Source organism: Gadus macrocephalus, chromosome 23, assembly GCF_031168955.1.
Source record: "Gadus macrocephalus chromosome 23, ASM3116895v1".
NCBI lineage: Eukaryota > Metazoa > Chordata > Actinopteri > Gadiformes > Gadidae > Gadus > Gadus macrocephalus.
In genome coordinates this window covers 6,578,525-6,593,391 of record NC_082404.1, presented here as the reverse complement: position 1 = coordinate 6,593,391, position 14,867 = coordinate 6,578,525, and the positions used below count along the sequence as shown (strand labels likewise).

General features: G+C 48.0%; 1 protein-coding gene across 3 annotated transcripts in view; it reads left to right on the top strand.

The window, feature by feature from the left end:
- The window catches only part of LOC132452161 (rho GTPase-activating protein 21), a 48,316-nt gene that overhangs the window by 28,282 nt on the left and 5,167 nt on the right, over positions 1-14,867 (top strand). For all 3 annotated transcript variants that reach the window (XM_060044592.1, XM_060044591.1, XM_060044593.1), the window contains 15 exons: positions 3,359-3,505; positions 3,715-3,817; positions 4,224-4,257; positions 4,858-4,977; positions 5,800-6,093; positions 6,524-6,588; positions 6,842-6,990; positions 7,619-7,749; positions 9,096-9,254; positions 9,857-9,935; positions 10,042-10,115; positions 10,379-10,468; positions 10,709-10,834; positions 11,487-11,528; positions 12,682-12,787. In XM_060044592.1, coding sequence (XP_059900575.1) covers positions 3,359-3,505; positions 3,715-3,817; positions 4,224-4,257; positions 4,858-4,977; positions 5,800-6,093; positions 6,524-6,588; positions 6,842-6,990; positions 7,619-7,749; positions 9,096-9,254; positions 9,857-9,935; positions 10,042-10,115; positions 10,379-10,468; positions 10,709-10,834; positions 11,487-11,528; positions 12,682-12,787 — 1,719 coding nt within the window. The remainder of the gene's footprint in view (positions 1-3,358; positions 3,506-3,714; positions 3,818-4,223; positions 4,258-4,857; positions 4,978-5,799; positions 6,094-6,523; positions 6,589-6,841; positions 6,991-7,618; positions 7,750-9,095; positions 9,255-9,856; positions 9,936-10,041; positions 10,116-10,378; positions 10,469-10,708; positions 10,835-11,486; positions 11,529-12,681; positions 12,788-14,867) is intronic.

Genomic DNA, 14,867 nt, shown 5'->3' with positions numbered 1-14,867 from the left:
TCAGATTAACTCTCCATGCTCCATAAGCTCTCATGAACCAGCGGTCTTTGATCACCCCCTGCCTTACAGGGAACCATGTATCTCGTGCGTTGGAGGTCACGCTGTGTGGGTTGCAGGAAGCTGCGGTTGCAACAGAACGCATGTCCGTGTGAGAACATAACTTATCCTGTTGCATGGAAATGACAAGCCTGGGAAAGATGTAGGTGAGAGAGAGAGAGAGAGAGAGAGAGAGAGAGAGAGAGAGAGAGAGAGAGAGAGAGAGAGAGAGAGAGAGAGAGAGAGAGAGAGAGAGAGAGAGAGAGAGAGAGAGAGAGAGAGAGAGAGAGAGAGAGAGAGAGAGAGAGAGAGAGGTGGGCGGGCGGGCAACGTTTCTTTCCTTCCCAGAAAGCAGTTCTAGAGGCACGAAAACAGATGGCTGTGTAAAACAGCCGGCCTCGACAAGTGTTGGCAGGCCTGGCACACGGGGGTCACGCCGGAGCTCTCCGTGGTAACCGGGGGCTCGGTTGGCGGTTGGATAACGTCTGCTCTTGAGACCGCATCACATGGTTCATATCAGGCCGGGCCGTGACACAGGCGGATGAAATACACCCAAACAACCAATAAAGAAGGGGCTTTCGGGCACTGGTAGGAATGTACTCATGTTAATCAGCTCCATCTCTCCTGGTTTCTTGCCTGATCTCGGGGCCTGTTTGGACGGACACGGTGTGGGAAATATCCCCACGGTTCAGTAACTCTGGCTTTAGTTTACCCACGAACACATGATCACAACCATATGACAAACTAAAATAAATGAACAAATGAAATTATATTGTTTTATGGGGAATTGCCATAATTAGACTTAATTGTAATTGATTTATATACGTAATATTTTTGTTCTATTTAATATTTGTATCAGCTCTATACAGATAACTGGATGAAGCTTACAGAGGCTCCATTTCCATCTATAGTTTTGCGCTGTATGGGGTTGGAGACAGTGGTATACACTCTGTTTCTGGTAGGGTTCGTCATATTGTTGTTCTGTCCTGACACATGACACAATGACACAATGTGAATGACGTCATATTAGTGTGATGTGTGTGTGTGTGTGTGTGTGTGTGTGTGTGTGTGTGTGCGTGTGTGTGTGTGTGTGTGTTTGTGTCTGGTGTAGATTAACATGAAGCTATGCCAGCGTGTGTCATGGCTGTCAGACGGCCTTTCAGACGGTAGTCAAATCTGTTTCTAATCAAACAGTGATAGCAGAATCACTCTGTTATCTGCAAAGGAATACATTTCGTTGGAACCCGGAAGCTACCGCCTCCCCCAGTTCAGTTCAGTTCAGTTCAACTTTATTGTCCCAAAAGGGAAACTTGTCTTGCAGTCAGGTACACGTAAAAAACACAATCTACACAAGGACACACGACAAAGAGATAGACACAGGCTAATCTAAGTCAGAAAACGGTCACACTTATCTAGTTATCGAATTTAAATACATTTACAGGTATGTGCAAAGAATTTTGCAAATTGAGCAAACGTATTGCGCTACGAATAAAAGAGTTCTTTGTCCTATTGGACTTAGAATGAGAGACTCTTAGTATCCGGCCTAAGGGAAGGGTCTCAAATGAACAATGAAGGGGGTGATTTTTACAGTCCCAATATAGAGACAACCATTTACCTTTACTCATTGTGTTCTGTTAGTTAAAAAATCCATGATCCAGCTCACAAGATTACCCTCAAGATTAAATCCTGTTAGTAGTTTACTGACTCAAACATGTGGCTGGATAGTATTAAAAGCAGTAGAAAAATCTAAAAACAAAAGCCTGGCTGGCGAGTGTGCCAGTACCATCTAGATGACTGTACAGGAGATTTAGTAGTGTAATCTGGGCATCCTCCACCACTCTTCTAGCCCTGTATGCAAATAGCCTTGGGTCCAGGGCCTCACCCACCCTTAACAACAAGACCCTTCACAATCTTTTCAAATGACTTCATGACCAGTGAGGTCAGTGCCACTGGTCTGAAGTCATTTAAACCCCTTGTAGTGTTGCCCTTTGCCACTGGAACAATAATGGACTCCTTACATGCCTTTGGGACCCTTCTCTGTTCCAAGGACATCTAAAAAATATCAGTGAACACCCCACAGAGCTGTTCTGAACAGCACTTTAACAATCTCGCAGTAATACCATCTGGACCCAGACTTTTATTGACCTTATTTCTCTTAAATACTGACCTAACATCTTCTTGTGTAATTGAGAATGGTGTGGACTTTACCAGAGCTTGCTCCTTAGTTAATTTCCTATGTTCATCTGAAAAGTCATCAATATCAAAACGGGAAGAGAATGTGTTCAGATAAATCGCTATCACTCTTATACATTGGGATACGGACTGGCTTGTTTTGTGTTTTATGCAAACCTGTCATTCTTTTAACACCATCCCATGCTGCTTTCAAGTTGTTACTTCCCAGTCTCTCCTCTATCTTATTTTTATATTGTAATTTAGCCCTCTTGATTTCTGCTCTGTCTCTCTATTTTCATCCACATCCCCATTGTGAAAAGCACTATGTTTTTTCATTAGCACTTGTTTCAGGGAACTAGTGACCCATGGCTTATTATTTGCATACACTTTTACATGTTTTTTAGGAATCACAGAATCCTCACAAAGAGAGATATAACAGCATACACCGTCAGTCAGCTCATCAATATCTGAAGCAGAGTCCTTGAAGATATTCCAATCTGTGCAATCAAAACAACCTTGTAATTTAGAAACAGACTCATCATTCCCCTCCACTCCCCAGGAGCTCAGGGCGGGGCCTGAGGGCCCAAGCGCTGAGGTCAGGCAGTAAACTGGGCTCCTAGACACCTGTTTATAGCAGGCCTATAAAAGGGACTCACAGCTGAAGGTGATGAAAACAAGAGTAAAGTGCTGGGAGGTACCCAACGAGAGTTTGTTTTTAACATTCTGATGTTTTTATTCAGAGCGATTTTTAAGTGAGGCTGGGTCTAATCAAAGCATGCAATCGATATGGAGCCACTTAGAAATTACTCCAAAGGACTGAAGCGAGTTTAAACAACGTCTACAACCACCGGATCGTATTGACATATTCAGCCTTGTGTTCAGACTGATAGCCGATGCCAGTATCAGCACATTTTTTTTACTTTTAGAGAAGTTTACGAGAAGTGGATCACGGGCGGTCCTCATATGCTCTATGTAACGAAATATGTGTGTGCAGGTGTTTGTTTGTGAGTGTGTGTGTGTGTTAAAGTCCCCCGAATGCTCTGTATAATGAAATGTGTGTGTTCCGGTCCCCATATATGATGAAATGTGTGTGTGGTGTGTTTCGGCCCCCATATGCACTTTTTAATGAAATGTGTGTTTTGGTCCTCAGATGAACCATCGAGTCCCAGCGTTGACCACGACACGCTACTTATCCCCGCCTGCGCGGTCATCTCAGGGACGCCCGTCATCACGGCCGTACCTTCGAGCCCCACCGTCACGGCCCCTCTCATACGCCGACAGCGGTCACATGACCAAGGTGCTGGCTAATTAATCCCTCTGAGTTGGTTTGAAGTTTAGATCGTTTTAATAAGTAGCCAGCTAGTTATCGAGTTCACCAATTATAAAATGTAACTTGTTTTAAAAAATGACATTTTGTTGTCTCATATTCACATGTGGTTCATCTGGTTTCATGTGTGTGATTATTGATCATAATGAACTGGCCCTCTGCTTCCCCTCCTCTCTCAGGTTCTTTCTGCCTCACGGTGACGGATTCAGACTCTGCCTCCAGGACTGAGAGGTCCAAGTCCTACGATGAGGGTCTGGACTTCCACAGGGAGGAGGCCAGAGGGTGAGCCCCCATCATATCATCAATCAATATTAATCACTCTGTTATACCATGGCAAAATGCGTTTTTCTGTATGGTGTCAGATGACGAATGTTAGATTAAGCGAATTGTCTTAATGTTTTTTAATGGACGATGAGTATTTGGCTAACTGACCCTCAAAAATTCTAACTTAATCTCCCTGAAGAGATAAGGGAGAAATCTGGAGCGAATTCTTGTCTGTCAATCTTTTTGATTGCATAGTGGTAACCAATGAACACACAATTGTAGGCCTCTCTCAGTGTTTACTACTTTTTACCGCTTGAATGTACTTTTGCTTTTGAAAGATCATTGGTTTTGCATCCTTGAACGATCAGGTCTAATCTCTCACAATCTAAAACCCTTTCCTCTCCTCTCTTCCCCCCCAACGAAGGTCTCTCATCTCTGGCCTGAAAGGCCTGAAGAAGGTGAGTCCTCTTTGCACCACACAGCCCCACACATAGACCATGTTGACCGGGTACAGGAGTGTGGACGCTGGGCAGCCTGTGAGGCCGTGCCCAGCCGATAAGACCCTTTCTCCTTTCTCCTTCCTGTCTGTTGATCCCGTCTGATAGCATAAAGGAACAGGGCGGGGCTACGGTTCCAGTAAAGCAACAGCCCACAATTGTTTATCATTTGTTTATTCTATTTTGATTTTAAATCATTATTCTATCCAGACACGCTGAATACACACCTTCTTATATACACTGAAAAGTCAAAGAAATTTGTTCTGTAATACGTATAACAGAATAATCTGTTTTATTTAATATTTAGTTATGTCGAGACGCTTGAACCTAAGTGACTCACAGAATATTCAGATACGTGTCGTTAATGATCAGGGTGGTTGCTATGGCCTCTTGCTCAAGGTAGACCCCAGGTAGACTACCAACGATGGGAATCGAACACTCGGAACACACCCCTTGTTGAAATAGCGGCCCCCGGTACTGCAGCAGGCGGCCCAGTGTTCAGGGCGTAGGAGTGCTGGCTGGTCGGTGGGTCGGTCTGTTCTCACGGCGTTTGTCCCTCAGGTGTCCGACTGCTCCTCAGAGGCCTCGGGTTCCAGGAGAGAGTCGTCCTCTGACACTTTCTGCACCGCCACCAAAGAGGGTCTTCTGCACTTTAAACAGCTCCACTCGGACAAGAACAAGGTGTGTGCTGCTTTGATGCCTTATAAGTCCTAGGCTGCAAACCTCTTCACCATATATATATATATATATATATATATATATGATGACACACTCACACGCATATTAAACACATTTGCGGGGCTGTATATGATGACACAATCACACATATTTAACACATTTGTGGGGACGTACATGATGAAACACACACACATTTCCCACAGTTGTGGGGGCGTATATAATTGGGGTTGAAGTTACACGGCATTTGACAGTTTACAAATAGAAGGGGATTGATAAGATCTGGCCCTGTTTCCAGAGTGTATCCTCTTACCTCTCTTTGTCTGATGGACCAAAGTGTTTATCTTTTCTAAACGCTCCATAAATCACCATGACATTAATATGCCCGGGCCTGTCGTATTGTTCCTGATGCAACAAACATGACCCAAATCCCTTAATGTCACATATAGCGTGACTATATTGAAAATGTAACTGTTAAAAAAAAGTACCAATACAGGGTGACCACGTGAGGCCTGGCAAGTCGTGTGCACGTCATTTGCATCTCTGACTCATCCTACAGTCAATCCATAGACTGCCTCAATCCGATGAGGTCATCCATCGACGGCTTATCTCCAACCCGAGAGCTCACAAACCCACGTCTGGTGACAACGACCGCGGTGGGGTTTGGAGGCGGGGCACAGCGTAACCCTGTGTGTGTGTGTGTGTGTGTGTGTGTGTGTGTGTGTGTGTGTGTGTGTGTGTGTGTGTGTGTGTGTGTGTGTGTGTGTGTGTGTGTGTGTGTGTGTGTGTGTGTGTGTGTGTGTGTGTGTGTGTGTGTGTGTGTCGCAGCGTGGCGGCGGCGGCATGCGTCCCTGGAAGCAGATGTACGCGGTCTTGCGGGGACACTCGCTCTGCCTGTACCGGGACAGGAAGGAGGCCCAGGCGCACACCCACTGCCCGCTGGTGGATGAGCCGCAGCCCATCAGCATCAAGGCCTGCCTGGTGGACATCTCGTACAGCGACACCAAGCGCAAGAACGTGCTGCGGCTCACCACCTCCGACTGCGAGTTCCTGTTCCAGGCGGAGGACCGCGAGGACATGCTGGCCTGGATCAGAGTCATCCAGGAGAACCTGGACCACGAGGTCAGACCACACAGACACAGACACACACACACACACACACACACACACACACACACACACACACACACACACTAACACACTAACACACACACACACACACACACACACACACACACACAGACACACACACACACACACACACACACACACACACACACACACTAACACACTCTCACACAGACACACTCACACAGACAGACACACACACACACACACACACACACACACACACACACACACACACACACACACAGACACACACACACACACACACACAGACACACACAGACACACACACACACACACACACAGACACACACACACACACACACACACAGACACACATGCACACACTAGTGTCTTAAAGAACAGCCACATGGACCCGAGCATTTCAGAGATCTGATATTGTTTATGTATGTGTTAATCTCAGAACGCCGTGATGACCAGCCGTGACCTCATCAGCCGCAAGATCAAAGAGTACAACACCTTGATGAGGTAAGCAGAGGGGAGGGGCAGGGAGGGAGGCGGGAAGAGAGAGAGGTGCAGAGGGAATGGAGGAGAGCAAGGTGGGGTGGAGGGAGGGAGAGGTGAGAGGGAGAAAGAAAGAGAGGGGGGTGGGTCTGACCTTATCCAGCGAAGCACAAACGTCTTCTTATTCAAAACAATGCAAGTAATGCATCAGACACCTTTAGTGCTTACTATGTGTTTGTTTGTGTGTGTGTTTGTGTGTGTGTGTGTGTGTCTCCAGTCCTACCGGCAGTAAGACGGAGGTGTCCCCTAAGGTGCCCCGGCAGTCCCTCAGAAACACCCTGATGGGGGGGAACCGGGAGAAAGAGGGCAAGGCCAGTGGTGGTCAGTCGCCCAAAGCTGAGGCCGAGCGCCAGAACCTGCACAAAGGTAGGAGACTCTCAAGTGTTTTGGTTCATCCGTTCACACAGTGTTGCCCCTATATGCTTGGCAGTTTTGCCCCTATAGTCACGGCAGTGTTGCCCCTATATGCACGGCAGTGTTGCCCCTATATGCACCCCCTCTACAGTTAGATTGTCAAAAAGTGTGTAAAAAGTGTCAAAATACTTACAGCTGAATGGTTTGCTGATTTCGTAGCATAAGAAACGCATGATGTAACTGGAGGTGGCATAAGCTCATGTATGGTTTTGGACTCAAAGTAGGAAGCGTAAATAGAACACGACAAGTGATCTATTAATAGAAAGTAGTTTGCATCTTTGATTGTGTAGAAATAACGCAGCAGTATTATGAAGCCCAGATTATGAAGCCCAGATGGCTACATGTTGGACTGTTTTACGCTCACATACATTTACGCCAAACCAATGTGGCTCTCGACCTAGTGCCAGAGCATATTTTGAGTTACTATTGTTACTAATTCTGTTGGAATGCACCAGAGCCCTGCTAATATTGTGTGTGTGTGTGTGTGTGTGTGTGTGTGTGTGTGTGTGTGTGTGTGTGTGTGTGTGTGTGTGTGTGTGTGTGTGTGTGTGTGTGTGTGTGTGTGTGTGTGTGTGTCCAGGGGAAAGCAGCCCCCCAAAGGACAAGGGGACATGGAGAGCCCGGATGAAGAAGCAGTTTGACCGTAAACACTGTCCTGGGCTCACGTTTGGGGTCCGCCTGGACGACTGCCCCCCCGCCCAGACCAACCAGGTAGGACCCCCTCACCCGAGGACGACCGTGTTCAGATATCGTCCGTCAGTAGTGACGGTGAAGCCTGTCCGACCCACTCTGCCGTCTGCGTTTGTCTCCATGTCTTCATTTGTTTACTCATGCAATGCGAGATTCATGGTGAATTCGCCCGTCCCATCATTCATTCATTCATTCAAATGATGTGGTGTATAATATTACCGCAGGTTAGGAAAACTAGTGATAGAAAATAAAATATTTGTAGTGAATTAGCTGAACAAAAGAAAAACAAACCATGTCAGAGCAAATCAACCCCATTCGGGACAGAACACTGGAGAAATGTTTGGATCGAGATTTGATTTCATGAAACAATTATTTCCTTGGTAAATCTGAAACACCCCAGCAGGAGACATCTAGGTTTGGGTATTATTTTAGGACGACTCAGTTACTAAGAACTTACTGCTTTGAATCATTTTCCATTCAATTTTTCAGAATGCAAAGTTGGTCCACCTTATTTTCACAGTGATGTAACTCTGTTTGGTTTGGAAATAACAAGAATCGAATTCAGGTGATTATCAGACACACAGCAGAGACACACTGTGTGTGTGGTTGAATATTTGTATTCTTCCGAGTGAGATGCTGACAGCTTGTTGTTTTAGTGCTGATGTGAGACACAATATCAATTTCAGGATCTGGCAACAGATATCCTGGTATCGAGATACTAGATATTGGGATGTGATACACCCTGAAGTTATTCTGTATTACTTATGAAGCTACACGTTCAGAACGAATCCATACTGAAGGAAGAGGCATAGTTACATTTAAGTTGTTCTTTAGTATTTAAGGAAGCTTCTCGATCAGAATACATCCAAACTGAAGGTAGTGGCATAGTTACACTCAAGTTTCAAGTCTTCTCTGTATGTTCATCTCTGTTTGTGTGTGTGTTTCTGTGTGTGTGTGTGTGTGTGTGTGTCTTTGTTTGTGTGCGTGTGTATTTATCTGTTTGTCTGTGTGTGTATGTCTGTATCTGTGTGTGTGTTTTTTGTGTGTGTCCCTTTGTGTGTTTGTCTTTGTCTGTGTGTGTCTGCGTGCATGTGTGTATGTCTCTATCTGTGTGTGTGTGTGTGTGTATGTCTCTATCTGTGTGTGTGTGTGTGTGTGTGTGTGTGTGTGTGTGTGTGTGTGTGTGTGTGTGTGTGTGTGTGTGTGTGTGTGTGTGTGTGTGTGTGTATGTCTCTATCTGTGTGTGTGTGTGTGTGTGTGTGTGTCTCTATCTGTGTGTGTGTCTGTGTGTGTGTGCGTGTGTCTCTATCTGTGTGTGTGTGTGTGTGTGTGTGTGTGTGTGTGTGTGTGTGTCCCTGTGTGTGTAGTTTGTGCCCCTGATCGTGGAGGTGTGCTGCAGGGTGGTGGAGGAGCGGGGCCTGGAGTACACGGGGATCTACCGCGTCCCGGGGAACAACACCGCCATCTCCTCCCTGCAGGACGAGCTCAACCACAAGGGGCTGGCCCACATCGACACCCAGGACGATGTGAGACCCGCTGTTCACTACACACACACACACACACACACACACACACAGTCCATACTGTACACTACACACACACACATCGACACCCAGGACGATGTGAGACCCGCTGTTCACTACACACACACATAGACACACACAGTCCATACCGTACACTACACACACACACACAAAGATAGCCAGGACGATGTGAGACTCACTGTTCACTACACACACACACACACACACACACAGTCCATACCGTACACTACACACACACACACAAAGATAGCCAGGACGATGTGAGACTCATAACCCAACGATGACACAGTTCTTTATCCACACTCGCTACACCAAGAACACTTGACACCCACTACAAACACACACACACACACACACACACACACACACACACACACACACACACACACACACACACACACACACACACACACACACACACACACACACACACACACACACACACACACAGAGACAAACACACAGACAAACACACACAGCCCCTCACCCATCAACACCAATCCCAAACACACACGGTCACACACGGTCACACACGTCTATCCCCTCTCATCCATTGAACTTTGATCCCGACTCCTGCGTTGTAGAAATGGAGGGACCTGAACGTGATCAGCAGTCTGCTGAAGTCCTTCTTCCGGAAGCTTCCTGAGCCGCTGTTCACCAACGGTACGGTTCTGAGCCGTGTTAACAACAAAGTACTACAAGGTCGAAACAACTGAAACGTTCTACATTCATCAGCCGGCTCACGCCCACCGTCTGTTGTGTCCTACAGAGAAGTACGCTGACTTCATCGAGGCCAACAGGATAGAGGACCCGGCGGAGCGACTCAAAGCTATCAAACGCCTGGTACGCTACGACACCGCTACCCCTGGCGGCCCGATTATCCTAGAGACTCTGTTGTGCGTTGCATCGTGTGCTAAGCGCTCTTCATGATGTGCTCTGTGCTATGGTGTGCTTTATATGAGACTGTGTTTGTTCAGTCCTTTTGCTGTGTGCTGTGTTCTCTCCATATGGTGTGCAGTATGCTGATGTATCCCGTAGACGGCGTACTGCTTGCTGACGCGTCCCTGTGATAAACTCAGTGTGTTTCGTCTCTCTCTTCTCTACAGCTGCACGAGCTGCCGGACCACCACTACCAGACCCTCAAGTTCCTCTCTGCTCACCTCAAAGCCGTCGCCGATAACTCTGATAAGAACAAGGTGTGGATTCAGGAGACGTGCACTGCTAGCGGTGATCTGTTGACAGAACCAAACAGCACATACATTAGGTTAGGCCTCAGGGTCAAGCTAAAGTGCTAATGTTTGTTCTGGGTGTGTGTGTGTGTGTGTGTGTGTGTGTGTGTGTGTGTGTGTGTGTGTGTGTGTGTGTGTGTGTGTGTGTGTGTGTGTGTGTGTGTGTGTGTGTGTGTGTGTGTGTGTGTGTGTGTGTGTGTGTGTCAGATGGAGCCCAGGAACCTGGCCATTGTTTTCGGTCCCACGTTGGTGCGCAGGTCAGAGGACAACATGACCGACATGGTGACCCACATGCCCGACCAGTACCGCATCGTAGAGACCCTCATACACAATGTGAGCACCTGGACCTGTCTGTCTGTCTGTCTGTCTGTCTGTCTGTCTGTCTGTCTGTCTGTCTGTCTGTCTGTCTGTCTCTCACCTGTTCCTGTCTGTCTCCTGTCTCTACCCTGTACCTGTCTGTGCCCTGTCTCTTACCTGTACCTGTTTCACCTGTACCTGTCTGTCTTCTGTCTCTCCCCTGTACCTGTCTGTCTCCTGTCTTTCACCTGTACCTGTCTGTCTCCTGTTTTTTCACCTGTACCTGTCTATCTCCTGTCTTTCACCTGTACCTGTCTGTGCCCTGTCTCTTACCTGTACCTGTCTCACCTGTACCTGTCTGTCTCCTGTCTCTCACCTGTACCTGTCTGTCTCCTGTCTCACCTGTAACCGTCTGTCACCTGTCTCTTACCTATACCTGTGACTGTCTGTCTCCTGCCTCTACCCTGTACCTGTCTGTCCCCTGTCTCTCACCTGTACCTGTCTGTCCCCTGTCTCTCACATGTACCTGTCTCTCCCCTGTCTGTCCCCTGTACCTGTCTGTCCCCTTTCTCTCCCCTGTACCTGTCGTATGAACAGTGCTGTAGTCATAATATTTGCCTTGTCCCGTGTGGGGGGTCCTCCTGCTGAGAGAGTGACTCCTCCTTTTCCTCTCCTCTCTCTGTTACAGTACGATTGGTTCTTCACCAACGAGGACAGTGAGGAGCCAGTGGTGGGTAGAGCCATCGCCTTTACAGGCTCTCTCTCTCTCTCTCTCTCTCTCTCTCTCTCTCTCTCTCTCTCTCTCTCTCTCTCTCTCTCTCTCTCTCTCTCTCTCTCTCTCTCTCTCTCTCTCTCTCTCTCTCTCTCTCTCTCTCTCTCTCTCTCTCTCTCTCTCTCCTCTCTCTCTCCCGCCTCTCTCTCTCTCTCTCTCTCTCTCTCTCTCTCCCTTCCTCTCTGTGTAATTTAGTCAATCTTGTAACATTGTTAATGAAGAATTACAACAGCACTCTCATACACAAGGCTTAGATATCTGAAAGCACTTAACCCGGATACATTTCAAACTTGTTTAGCTCTTGTGTCTCCTCACCTTCCCACCACCAACTAATTCAATCTATTAAATTATGTTATATTATATTATAGCTCTTAACCACAGTTACCGTCTTAAAGGGCTTAGGAGGCCATGTATTCATGACCCCCCCCCCCCAACCCTAGCCCCCCCAGAGGGCAAAACTCCCATAATATGCAAGGAAGCAATCTTGAGAAGGAACACAGAGTGGGGGTCCTTCCTTACAGGGGGGTTAGGAGTGCAATGGGGGCCATCATTATACAAGCAAAATGTTCACCTTATGGCGATGGGGGGCGGGCCGGTGGAACGTCAGGGGAGTCCAGGCCAGGCGCCGCAGAACGCTAAAGCAGACAGAAGGATGAATTAGGCGGGGCAAAGTGCACACAAAACATGAAGACAACCGCTCATCTGGAGCCTACACAAACACTCACCCACCCAATTAGAACCCCCCCCCCCCCCCCCCCCCCTCAGACACCGACCCCCCTCCAGAGGTGGAAGGGTCCCGCGTAGGACTGCTCCATATGGAAAAAACATCCAGCAGTCGAGCAGTCACGATGATCCAAATAATCGTTTGATAATCGTGATTTCCATATTGAAATCACGTTTATCAAAGGATTCTTTTTGAGTCTGAAACATGATGCATTTGTGAAATAGAAAATGTCCAAAAAAAACAAAAAACAACAACTTTCAACTCGATGTATCTTAGTTTGGAGAATGATTGGGCCAAAATTCCAAATTGCGATCATCCGATTACCGATTGTAAAGCCATGGACCCGTGTCTCCGACCAACGTGTGTGTTCTCCGTTGCCCGGGTCAGATGGCGTCGCGGGACCAGAGTGCGGTGGAGTCGCAGCCCGTGCCCAACATCGACCACCTGCTGACCAACATCGGACGCACGTGCGCGTCGCAGGGGGAAGTGTCAGGTAACACCCCCCCCCCCCTCCCCCTGGTCTCACAGCTCAACACGCCTTTATATGCTGTGTTGATGATGATAATGAAGATGATGATGATCATGCTCCTCCTCTTACCTAGAGTGACTCCTTCCCCACTCCCCCCTCAGTCGTGCTACCTTGGCTAAAAAGTGTCTGGATTTATCTGTGACTTCCTCACTTTTACTCAAAAGGCCTGGGGAAGAGTGGGCAAATTATTGGTGTTCTCCTTTTCATGAGTGAGTGAGTGAGTGAGTGAGACAGTGAGTGAGTGAGTGAGACAGTGAGTGAGTGAGTGAGTGAGTGAGTGAGACAGTGAGTGAGTCCGTGAAACAGCGAACGATTGACAGAGTGATGAAAAGACGAAGGAATAAATAACTTGCCTGCACTTCTACTCACCCCTCCCTGATGTGTGTGTAGAATAATATGCATCTCTCTCTGTGTCCCCTTAGATCTCCTTATGTTAGATCTGACCCTGCTTTAAGGGGGTATGTGTTTTCTCCCAATGCTTAAACCTTCACTATGGAGCCCTGCTGCCCGAGAAACGCGAGAATATGAACCGTTTTCCATGGACTGCAGGCATTCACTGCAGCACAAAGCCGTGGTTCGTAATGTTGTCCTTATGGCAGACATCCCCAACAAAACGATCAGAGGGGTTGATGTTGTTTGGGAAAGGCGACAGACAGGTCCCTGCCCACTCGTCCAGCCCATCGTACGTGGTGTATGTAGACGGTGGATCCGGTTGTGCCGGGCAGCCATGTTGGCTCCATGGTGTAGGTTTATAAACCCCCTTCCTCTCGGCTTTGGCCCTGTTGCACTAACCCACCATGCTCTTTACCCTGAAGACTGGAACCAGACCAGACTAGACTAGACCGGACCAGACCAAACTAAAGCAGACATAACTAATCCAGTACAAATTAACCAGACCAAACCGATCCAGACCAGACAAAACTAAACCAAACCAGGCAAGACCGGACCAGAACAAACTAATACAAACCAGACTGGACCAGAAGAAACTAATCCAGACCAGAACGGACCAGACCAAACTAATCCAGACCAGACCAATCTAATCCAGACCTGACCAGACCAATCTAATCCAGACCAGACCAAACTAATCCAGACCAGACCAGACCAAACTAATCCAGACCAGACCAAATTAATCCAGACCTGACCAGACCAAACTAATCCAGACCAGACCAGACCAAACTAATCCAGACCAGACCAAACTAATCCAGACCAGACCAGACCAAACTAATCCAGACCAGACCAAACTAATCCAGACCAGACCAGACTAAAGGACCGCCCGGTCCCGTGAGCGAGTGTGTTTTTAAAGCGTGAGGCGGCTCTCTGGTCCCTGTGTGTCTGTAGTGAGGCTCTGTCGCATCTCCTAGAGGCTTTTACATCACACACCATCACTCACCCTGACACAGGCCAAGTGGGCGGGGTGTATCGCGCCGTGATGTCACTGATGGACTCCCTCATGTCCGCCGTGGGCAGCTGGGACTGTAGGAGGAAGGAGACGTGTTGCCCCCACTGTAGCTGCCTCCTCTGCACCGCGCCTCACTTCTGTTGAGCGCCGCCGCCTCTCCAGACCACGACGGCCGCGCTTTGACAACAGACAGGGGGCGAGCGAGAGGGAGAGAGAGAGGGGAGGGGGGGGAGTGATCAGAGAAAGAGCGAGCGAGAGGGAGAGAAAGAGGCAGAGAAAGGTGGGGTGTGCACGCGGTACGGTATGGTGTCCTAGCATACACGCGCCCAGAGAGCTGGTTCTGTCTGAACGCTGTGCGATGTCTCCTCTCCCCACTGTCTCACCACAAGCCTGCCAACGGGAGAGATAGACCGGTAGGGACCCTGGCTCCTCCCCTCCCCTCCCCCTCCCCCCAGTCTGTTTCCTCACCCTCATTCCGTGACATCATCATCTGTATGTTGGGGCGGGGCGGGGGAGGGGTGGGGCTTGAATAGAAAAACTAAACTGATACTAATGTATGGATGTGCTCTTACCACCGCTCTCACTGCGTATCTAAACCAGAACTAAATCCACAACCGGACCGGACCAGTCTCTGTAGCTTGATAG